Here is an 11,891-nt window from a genome sequence, read left to right as displayed (position 1 = left end):
AAGAAAGAAAGAAAGAAAGAAAGAAAGAAAGAAAGAAAGAAAGAAAGAAAGAAAGAAAATAAATTGGTAATTGATTCCCTGGTATTAATTTCTTCATTCATCTTCTTTTCTTTTTTTATTTGAAATGCCTATTATTGTATTTCAAACATTTTCAAGTGCTTTAACACTTTAATGATTCTGTATTTTTGTCTATGCTGATTACACACTTTTATCATTTGAGAAAATTGCTTAAACTTAATGTAATGGTTTCTAATTTCTTTTCATTATATTTAGGTTACACCTCCTTTGTACAACATTACTAAGATGGAAGTTCCAACAGCAATATGGAGTGGTGGACAGGATATTGTGGCCGATCCTAGAGACATGGAAAATTTGCTCCCTAAAGTTGCCAACCTTTTTTATTACAAAATGATTCCATACTACAATCATATTGATTTTTACCTGGGACAGGATGCATGCCAGGAAATTTACCCAGACCTAGTTAGACTGATGAAAGAGTGTTTATAAAATTAAATGCAGTTTCTTTATTTAAGCAAGTGAATTTTATAATGATAAAAGGTGAGCACACCTAAAGGTAACCCCAGATAATTTTGAGCTTCTGGTGTCTTCTGCCCTTCAGTGATGATACAGTCTGAATCTTACTTCCAGCCAACAGAATAGCAAAAGTGGTAGACACCCCAGCCTTATTTAAGTTATATTATATACCAAAGGTGATGGGATGTCATTCCCTAATTATACTTCATTACATAGTATCAAACATATGCATATAATTCTATCACTCTGGGAGGCTAAGGCAAGAGGATATATATATATATATATATATATATATTAGGGAAGGGTCTACAGAGTGTTCAGGGTCTCACTACTAGATCGGACTTGTAATGATCTGCCTGTTCACAGAGAGCTGGGATTACAGGCTCACGCCATCACATCCAGTCTCAATTGTTGTCTCAGGATGCCCCTGGGGCGGGGCCAGTATGGCAGGCCTGGGAATTGAACCCCCAGCCCCTGAGGATCTTAAGTTCAAGCTTAACCTGGGCAACTTAGTGACTTGGCAAGACCATGTGTCAAAAATTTAAAAGAAAAAAAAAATTTAAGATAAAGATGCAGCCCAGTATGAAGGCCCTCAGTGCAAGGCTCAGTATGGAAAAAATACACCTAAGTAGACTAGAACAGCAAATTGTCCTTGTTGACCTAATAAAATAAATATATGTGTTAAGTACGCCCACACTTCAAGGAATGGTGTGTAGCTCTTAGAATCTTCCAGCTGTTAACCAGAGAAAAACAAGGCTCTCAAACACAGCTGTATGAAAACGAATTCTGCCTAAAACCTGCTTGAGTGTCGAAGTCTAGCCTCCACAATAAAGTCTGCTGTTATGAAAAAAGCCTTGACGGCAGCCCCTGAGACCATGAGACAAGGACATAGCTACCCAGTCTAGACTGTTGATCCATGGAAATAGCGAGATGATGAATATATATGGTTCCAGCGCTCTAAATTTGTGTTAGTTTTCAGTAATAGTAAATTACTTCTATTGTTATTGTATAGTAATTATATAATAAATACAATAAATATATTTTATATTGATTCTAAAGTATAGTATGTACTGCTATAGAACCCTATAATACTATATTAGGTGTAACATATTCTAATTGTATTATAATGTTTTATGTTATATCATAATATACAACATATTATTATTTTGTCTCTGGTTGAAAGCTTCCTTATTTCACTTTCTTTTGGCCTAATGCACGTCTTTGAGCACTTGTTTCACAGATCTTTGAGTGCTTGATTTACTCAGTGTTTATTTCTCCAAAAAAATAGAGAAAAGCTTTCTTTTGTCTTCATTTCTAAAGGAAACTTTTTTCTGAGAACAGAATTTTAGGTTGAGATAGTTGCATTTTTATTTCTTCAATACATTTTAAATAATGTTCATTATCTTCTGGAATACAAATTTTTTCATAAGTCTAGGTTTCCCATCTTTTTACTCAATGCGCCTTTTTCTTTGTTAAGAAGCTTTTGTTTATACATGGTGTTAGATTTGCACCTCTGTGACCAAATACATGAGAGAAATAACACAAAAGGAGGAAAAAATTTTTGCGGCTTCTGATTGAAGGGGTTTCAGTCCACAGTCAACTGGCTCCGTTGCTTTTCGGCTTGCGATCAGACCGAATATGATGGCGTTGAATGTGTGGTGGAACAAAATGACTCACGTCATGGCATGTGGGAAAAGGCAAGGCAAGGCAGCGTTCTGTAATCCCCAAGGGAGTGTGTTCCATGCCTCGCCTAAAGTTGCCATCACCTCCAGTAGCAGCATCAGCCAAGGACCAGCTCTTAACACACAGACTTCTGGGTGATACTTAAGATCTAAGTCATACGTGGAAGATATTCTGAAGTTTGATTTAGCTGAGAGTTGGTGCAGTTTTCATATATATACACTGCTCCAACATTATTGGCTTCTTGTTTTTGTGGATTTATACTTTACATCAAATTTGGAAAATCTGGGGCCCTTATTCCCTCAAATAGTTTTGATGAACCCTCGTTTTGGTAAATCTCTCTGTAGACTGCTTGGGAAGGACAGTAGCCTCTAAAGTTGTACTTTTCAGTTGTTTTCCTTTGTGTACTCAAAATAGTTCATGTTCCTATCATTTCACATCTAGAGTTTTTCTTTTGTAGTTATGCAATCATATTGGATACATTTATTAGTTTAAATATTATGTTAATTATTTTTAGAAATCCCACTTGAGTGGTTTTTAAAAATCTGTTTCCCTCATTTTCATGTTTTTCTTCAAATCTTTGACTATTGCAACCATGTTTTAACACAGTCCTGCTTATGGAATCATTGACCACAGTGACTGCCTTGCGTAGGACTGTGTCCCGGTTATCGGCCCTATAGTGCGTGTTTGACAATGTTTGTTTGATGCCAGATGCTGAATTTTATTTGCTCAGTGCTGAACTTTTTCTTTATTCCTTAAAGAAGGTTGGAATTTTTTTAGTTTTGATTGGTACAGGGTCTCACTACACAGCTCAGACTCATAGTGATCCTCTTGTCTCAGCCTCCCCAGTGCTGGGATTACAGGCATGTGCCACTGCACCCAGTTTTGGTGATTGGCTCAGTATGCTGGGGACAGGGTCGGCATGGCATGCAGTACTGGGGATTGATCCTGGGTTCTTGCAGTTGCCAGGCAGGCACTTAGTCCACCAGGCTATCCACCCAGGCAAGGTTGCAAATGTTTGAACAGTCCGTTTAGTTGCAGGAAAATTGATTGTTTTGAAGACAGCACTTTATCCTTTTCAGGCCAGCTCTAGTTACCTCTGCTCTGAGGAAGTATTGTCTTACTATGAAGCCATATGCTTACTAAAGTCTTTACTGCATGTCCCAAGCATTCAGAATGACCCCTCTACACTGGCTTGGAGGGTACTCATATTAGTCCCTGCATGACTTTTTTTACATTGTAGGACCTGGTTTGTTTATAGTTCTTGGACAACATTCTATCTGAATTTTTCTTTGTCCACTTTTATGAATTTCACCATTACAAAGGGCAGATTGTAATTTGACTGGAGGCTCCAAATAATTACTCTACTAATTTCTGAGGCTCTTGCTCTGCCCTGCTCCTTTCTCAAGTATTCTAATGCACAAACTTTGGTATCTTCACCTTCTTGAATTGTAGTCTCACTGTCCTTAAATTGTCTGGACCACAAAACTCAGTTTGGGTCACCTGCATCTGCTACTACTGAGAAATTGCTGGTAAACAGGAAATCCTATTTTTCACAAGCCTTATGTTATATATTTTCCTCTTTCCAGAGGTCACACAGTTCTCTCCATGGCCTGATTGCCAAAGTCTGGAAACTGGTTTCTATTATCTTGCCTCCAATTGTCTGGTTTTTATGATGGGATCACAATTTTAGAGCCTGTTATTTCTTCAAAACCAGAAGCAAAAGCCAAGATTCTTTAAAAAATATTCCATTCAGCTAGTTCATATCCAATACAATTTGAAAGATGGTGGGTAGCTCACAAAAGAAAATATACGACTATTAAAAATCATAAGTTCTTCTCTCATCTATCCAAAATAGTCTCAGTATCAGTGTGCTGCAGGTGTTTCTGATGCAATGCCACCCTCAGGTTTTTTATACCAGTATGTACAATCATTGAGAGTTTAGTAATTTACCCAAATTATCCAGCAAGCATGAGATCTTGAGTTCGATTTTTGATACCAAAACACACAAATAAACAAACAAAACAACAAAAGCAAAAACAAATTATGAGTCTCTAAAATAGGATTAGCGTCGTATTTCTCTCATGTTGATGTACAATAATCTTTGCCAAATCTTTTCTCCTTCCTCTTTAGTATCTCTAATTGCAATCTTTTTACTTACTTTTCTCTCACTCCTCCACGCTGCGTCACCAGGAAGCAGTGCCACTCCAGAGCCTCAATTACTTTCAGCTTTTCTTGTATTGCATCAAATCCTAACTACCCCGTCTTTCAACACTCTCTCATAGTCTGATTCTGCCTGTTTTCTCAGAGCTACTTCACTCTGCGTCCTCACTAGATGCACATCTTCCACCCAACAAGCTGCTGTGCTCAAGCTGTCTCACTCATGTTTCGCAGCCTCCTCTGGGATTTCCCCACAGTGTGTGGCTCAGCCCCAACAGAGGTTGCCACAGTACTGCATTTCTCACCTAAGTAAGGATTTCTTATTTCTGTTTGCTCCATCATAAGGAAAAAAATCTTTAAAAATTAATAATCTCTTTTTATTAGGAGTTTCAAGGTATATCATTTTCACTGTTATTAATTATATGAATCTGAAATCTGAATCTTCATACTGGCAGCTTCTAGAAGGGAAAAAACTGTAAAACTGTACAAACGTTGTTTCAACAGAAAATTATTTTATGCTGGGCTTGAAGAGTCCAACATCTCCTTGGTCACAGTGTGTCTTGGTAATCCTTGAAAATATGTTTGCTAACAATTCTTCAAAGTTACATCATTAATTCTAAAAATTACACTGCACCTATTTTTGTCACAGGCTAGAGATATGGGATAAAACAAAGAAAATGTAGACCTCAATTTTCTCATTTATATTGAATTTAAAATCTGGTAAGCAATCTTGCCTCCAGGAGGGCAACAATAAAAATAGCTAACATTAGTTAGTACTTATCACGTATCAAATACATAGTTAAGTCACGTAGGCTGAAATATTCAAGAATTAGCAGTTAATCTGGGTCTGGAACCCACTGTTATCTGAATCCAAATCCCAAAGTCTCAGTACTTCCTTAAACTATTTGTGTTGTTTCTCTGGAGACAAGGGTGAGGAACTTCACAAGAGATTGCCCTGGGTGGGGAAGCTCAGAGCACTTGGTTGTTAGTGTTTAAATCTGTACAGTGAGCAGGATCAGAAGTTGGGGTGCATTTAAAATGACTAGAAAGACTAGGGAAAAAATCAGTGTTATGAGAGCTAGAATGACAAAAGGAGCAGCTGAACTAATGATGGGAATGACATGAGTATGTTGGTTAAAAAATTTTAAAAAGGAGTGCATACACATGTGTAAAACAGGCTATCCAAGTTATGAGTCAAACCAGGTTGGCAAAGAGCTAGGCCAGGTCTACCAACCTGGTTGGCACCAATCAGAAGGAAAGTGTGTCAATAGATGTATCATATTGGCATTTTTGTAGTCACAGCACCTAAGAGATCAACCAGAAGTCATCCACTTGTCTCTACCAAATGTAGTCCCCCCCCTACTTAGTCCTTCTGTCCTTCAACATTACAGAATTATCCCAGCTACAACAGAACAACTTTCATTCAATGTATAGCAGAACCTGTGATTTTGAGAATTCACTATATCCTAAAACATAAGGTCTTTGCTTTATTTTTGTATCTGATATTTTTTACTTCAGCCTGAATTTTCTCACACCTTTTGAGTTCCATCTTCCAGATGCAATTCCAGTCTTGCATTCTGTTCACCAGTATGGTGTCAGATAGACAATTTAGGTTATTTCTGCAACACAAAGATATCAGCTCACCCCATATGTGGTCATGAAGATCCAAGAGGTATAAGAAGCATATTTGTGTAGCATACACTTAAACATAGGTCCTACAGTCAAATTGGTTAGGTTTGATTTCAAGTTCTATTATTATCTTTTTATCCATAACACAAATTACTAAATGTTATGATCTTCCCTTCCCATCCATAGAGATGTTAGTGTTACTATTATCAGATTCCTGTGAGACAACACATTGAAATAATTTAATACAATGCCAGTTACATTGAAAAGGTTAATAAATATTACTACTTAAAAATACGATGCTCGTGTCTGACCTGCCCCCGGGGCAAGCTGAGATGGTGATTGAGCCTAGATGTGGCAGTGCATGCCTGTGATCCTAGCTCTTGGGAGGCTGAACACAGGTGGATCACTACGAGTCCAATCTGTGTAGTGAGACCCTGTAGACCCTATAGACCCTGTACTAAAATACAAAAAAAACCCCAAAACATGAAGATAGTATCTTAATATTTTTTCAGCTTGGCCACAATTTATATGGAAAAATGTATTTCTTAATTTACGTGTGAATAAAATATATCATGATATTATGCAACATAGATGAAGTTATACTGAACCATAAATTAACTTCTTGAGATTTAGGTGTACTTATCTTAACCATATTTACAGATGCCACCTCTACCTAATATTTTAAACGTGTAATATCTACTAAATATTGTGGTGAGTATTTTCTGTGTATTACCTTGTTTGATCCTCAGAGTACCCCTGATGTTTCATTCACTGTATGCTTCCCCCTTTACCTATGAGGAGACTGGATGTCTGGAATGTTATAAGTCTAAAAGCTATCTTACTCAGGGACTAGCACTCCTATTTAACCTCCATGCTGTTCTGCTTCTTACAGTGCAATTCTGCCTGTACCATAGTATCCATCACTCAGTTATTCCCTGTTTAGTCTCACAATCACTTAACACTCTTCAATATTTTGCTTGGTGCTATGCTATCTGCTGTGCAGTGGGAGAGTATTACAGAGGGGATGAATATTAGACTTTGTCCTATGTGCCAAGTTCTGCACAAGATGCACATCTATCTCATCTAGTCCTCACGAAAGTGCATGAGTTAGATTTCAATGCTGCTCTCATGTTACATACTGAAACTCTAAGTACCAGAAGTAACTAAGATACACATGGCAAGTAACTTCCTGGCTGCTGTAGCTGCTAAGAGCTTTTCTCTATGTTCTGTAAGTTATGATCCCAGCATGGATATTATCATATGGAGTTAATGTTACTAGGATTTTATATAGACACAAAGTGCTCTGTGAATGGTTAAGCAGGTGTTGATCTTGGTGCATGCTATAGTCAAAAAAGGATGAAGGGTCAGAGGAGACATTCCAGAGGAGGAAAAATTGTGAAGAAAGTTTTGGGGATGTCTAGAGCAAACAAGAACACTGGGTGTCAACAGAGCGTGCAAAGGCTGTCCAGTTTCCAAATGATCTTGGGTGAGAGTCCAACTTCTTGGTGGCAGTGGCTATGTCTGTCTTATATCAAAATTGCATTTACCATCACCCAGGTTCACTGATCAGAGTCAGTGAGCAATAAATAATTAAAGCCAGGATTGTCTTCTTTATTTTGAACGCCTACATAAGGTCTTATAGAAAGTATAGTACTTACATGACATGTAATTACATGCTTTTGGCTAAGACTCATTTGTCAAGAATTTCCTTTCATACATGAAGTATAGATGTGCTCCTATTAAATACATGGGAATATAGGTGCAATCTTATTAAATGAGATCTGAACATTGGCCAGAGAAGAGTGGTTGACTGGGCATCAATTGTTCACAGAGAGGTTCCCCTGTGGTGTCTATGGAATCTCAGCCCAGCACATTTTGACATTCCATCTTTCCATTGTCCCAGACATTTTAGTTTGAAACACAGAAAAATGAATAAACTCATAGGAGAAGAATATGATTTGAAAAGCTATCCCTCCGTGGTCACACAAGTTCACTAAGCCTTTTCCTTAAGAAAATACAGTCTAAGCACTGTACATAGATTATCCCATTTGATCTTCATGATAGTCTTATAAAATGGTATTATTCTTATCTCTTCCATATAGTTTAGGAAACAAGATATTTTGGGGCAGTTTTCTCTACAATATTATTTCTCTGAACTCTAGAATTGTTGGATGCTGAAGCTCTTAATTTCTATGCCATGATAAATTACCTCTTATGAACTAGGTAGGCATACAGAACCAGCTAAACAAGAGGAAAAAGGGAGATATTATTTCTGCGCTACGAAACATAAAGAGTAATCAAAAAAGCAGGTAAGTACAGCTATTCATAGTATTACATTTTACATTATAATTTTTAATAGAATATAAAACTACTTATTAACCACTGCTCACCATGATTTATAATAAACAGTATATGTTAGGATAACATTCTGACTACTACAAAGTTGTTTTCCTGGCTTTTGCTGAAAATAGTAACTCAAATACTGAAAAGATTGAACCTACATGTAAGGAACAAGTTGGGGTCAAGAAAAACATGCAGGTCAATAGCTGAAATTACAAGTTTGCCCACTCATTTATTCTAGGAGGTCCTAAACTGTGAACACTTCCAGCTACTCAGTAGGTTTCCATGAGCCAAGTCTTAAGACATCCATGAATGCTGACTTTTAAGTGCAGATTTCAACTTGCTGTGAATTAATAGGTCCTGAGGAATACTCAATGTTCCCTTGACAAGTCTCTTAGCAGATTCAAACAAACCAGGTTTTGGCTTGCTACCTTATCTGAGTGGGGAAGTTGTTGGTAGAGGTAAGAATTTTCTTCTTTTCTTTTTCTTTTTTCTTTTTTTTCATTTTCTTTTTGTTGTTGTTGTCCTTCTGAGACAGGGTCTTGCTATGAAGTTCAGGCTGGCCTTGAGCTCACTTTGTAGTCCAAGCCAGTCTTGAACTCCAAAGATCCTCCCAAATGCTAGAGTTTCATGTTGGCACCACACCCTTCTAGATAAAAAGGCAGGGGTGGGGGAAAATTTGCAAGTAAACTGCTGTATGTTTTTTTATTAAAGACAGATATGGATTCTGATAAGTCTGCTTTGAAAATATCCACTTTAAATTGTTCAATTAATCACAGAACCATTTATTGTAACTTTAAAAGGTTATGGCTTTAGGAAAACTTTCTATTTAACTGGAAGTGATTTATTTCTTAAGTTGTTCAAAATGATGGTGTCTCAAACTTGAGCTTATCATCCATAGTTTTAATTTTGGTGAATGTTTAAAAACAAAATAAAAACCATTTACTTAAGTATTTTATTTATATACACACAACCAAAAAACTCAGAATAGCCTTTAAGCATGTGAGCTAAAACATGAGTTCTGATTTTGACTGTGGACAATTCCCCCCAGCATTTAGAAAAGCAGAGGAAATATGTCAGGCTACCAAATGCTACAAAAGTTTTATTTATTTGTTCAAAGTAACCAGTGTTATAGATGCAAAACAAACAAAACCCAACAACTCCCCCAATATTACTTTCAAAACTGACATATTAAACTTGATTTTCATTATAATGCTGTTTTCACACTAGAAAATAAAAATCAAGACCCATATTTTATAGATAGGTAATAGGTAGACAGATGATAGAGAGATAGAAAGATAGATCAATCGATCGATTGATCAGATAGATAGATAGGGTATAAGTTGTTGAGCTTCATCTTCTGGACAACAATGCCACATTAGTCTCCCTTCATAAAAAGCAATGACGATTTGAGGACATTTCTTATTTGCCTCTTTGGCCAGCACCAAGTCAGCTTCATCTGAATCTTTCCATTTCATAAGAAACATTAATTCTCCGCTTCTATCCATGGTGCCACTTATTCGCTCAGGATCAAGATCTCTGGAAAAGCCTCTAGGTTTGTCAGAAGCATCTCTTTATCTTTGACTTGCTGTCATCAGATACACCATCAGATAAAGATGTTCCTTTTCTTTACCAGCTTTGTGAGAATTATGAAATGTCTCAATTAAGTCTGGACAATCTATATTTCCTTCAGGTTCCTGTGTATTGTCAGCATCTGTGTCTATAAATCTCTGCCACTCTTTCCATGCACTACCCGTTGACCAGCACTTTTTCTACCATGAATTCTTCACATTCTGCTTCCTCAACATTTTTTCTTTTTCCATTTTGTTTCTTTACCATGTTTTGCAAAATAGTTTTATTGGAGGCCATTTTTATTGCAGACATAAAGAGATGTTATTCATCGCCTCAGATGCTCGGTCATGGGTCCTCAGCGTCTCGGTCCCTACGCCTGCAGCTCCATTCACACCTGAACAATTTAAATTCTGATTGTGATGAACCCACCACAAAAAGTACACCCTCATTAGTGTGGATAGGGATTTCATTTGCGAGGAAATGAAATTTTGGCTGACAATGGCAATGTCTGCTAGACACTACTTGCAGGGGACTACCTCTGGTGGCAAGAAGCTGGGCTTAATGAAGAAAATTGAGTAAGTACAGTAAGTTAGAGAAAGTAAGAGGGATGGCGAGGTAAACTCAAGTGTGCTGGAGCCCAGCCTCTAGGCTTGCCTTGCCTCTTACAGGATCTGCTTGCAAAGTTATTGAAGGACTTTAAAGGCCTTAGAGTGATTAAAACTTGATCAGTGTGAAATTTAAAACAATGATGGCATAGCAAGATCCTGTTTCAAAAAAAAGAAAAATGACAGTTGCAATGTCACGAATGAATTAGAACATTTAGAAGATCAAGGTATTCTAGATGAAAATGAAGACAGTTGAGGCTATTCTGAAAACAAAACTACAAATACTTCTGTACTATGTCAGTGACAAATCATAGGGGCAATCAGTGAAATCTTTACTGATATTTATGGTCTCAATGCAGATCTCTGACGAAAGCTGCTATGTATGTATGCATATACGGCCACTATTATTCTATCAGTAGTCTCAGAAGAGTTAGATCAGGAAATTGTCAAATGTATAAATAATTACATAATCATTTAGTGACATTTCATAAGGAAATGTTATTTTTTAAAAATTTGCTCAAGATAAGAGAACTTACCGTGTGCATGAAAGAAATCTGGAGAACAAAGACATTACCTCAAAGACATTTACTGCTATTATGCTGTAGTCAAATAAAATGTCTTTTCCCAGTTAAAAAATAAATAAATAAAAATAAAAATAAAAATTGCCTTAACAGTAACAGGACTTGGTTTTGAATGAAGTCAATCCAATAGGTTATTTTTCTAGACTTAGTGTCTCAATAAGAGTAGTGGGTATTGTATTTTTGATAAAGCATTATAGTTTAGCATTGCATAAACATCTTTTTTGCCAGACATTAAGACTTATGTGGAGGGCCACTTGAGTGACTCTCCTTGAAAGAAGAGCAATTGTCTCCATTTTGGCTGTTTCTGACTGAATTTCCATATATTGATATGTACAGAGCTGGCTAGGACTTTGCCTTATCCCTTCATCTGGCTTTAAACAGTGCATATTGATCTAGCTGAGGTGCCGGGGATCATCTTTGAAGAGAACACACATGTTTCCCTGATAACCCACATCTGCTGCTCTTTAACATGAACCAGATCTAGACAGGATGAAGAGCCGAGGCTCCATGCTGTCAGCCGGGATCAGCCTCTAGATAGAGGCTATGACTTCCTGAGGTTGAAAGATCACATATCAGAGCTGAAGCACTGAACCCCAAAACATTAGATACTACCTCAATTGTGTAATGCAGATTACTCTCAGCATAACCTTCTCTCTGCATATTGCAGAGGTGAATGCAGGACTCCTACTTAGCCCAGCTCACAGTACACACCTACTCCCTGTCAGTCTTAGTCATTCATCTTCAAGTCATTCCTCCTTCATGACTGAATAAAACCCAGGTTTGGCCCTGG

The 11,891-nt window shown here is 37.2% G+C and overlaps 1 protein-coding gene across 1 annotated transcript in view; it reads left to right on the top strand.

Annotated features, from left to right (window-relative positions):
- Lipk (lipase family member K) overlaps positions 1 to 507 on the top strand; it is a 30,969-nt gene extending 30,462 nt beyond the window's left edge. Inside the window, exon 9 of the mRNA XM_004632114.2 lies at positions 274 to 507. Within this exon, the coding sequence (XP_004632171.2) occupies positions 274 to 507 (234 nt within the window). The remainder of the gene's footprint in view (positions 1 to 273) is intronic.
- The last annotated feature ends 11,384 nt before the right edge of the window (positions 508 to 11,891 follow it).

The sequence above is a fragment of the Octodon degus genome, unplaced genomic scaffold, assembly GCF_000260255.1.
Source record: "Octodon degus isolate 3935 unplaced genomic scaffold, OctDeg1.0 scaffold00046, whole genome shotgun sequence".
Taxonomy (NCBI): domain Eukaryota; kingdom Metazoa; phylum Chordata; class Mammalia; order Rodentia; family Octodontidae; genus Octodon; species Octodon degus.
Note: the sequence above shows the minus strand (reverse complement) of the source record. Positions and strands in the feature narration are given on the sequence as shown.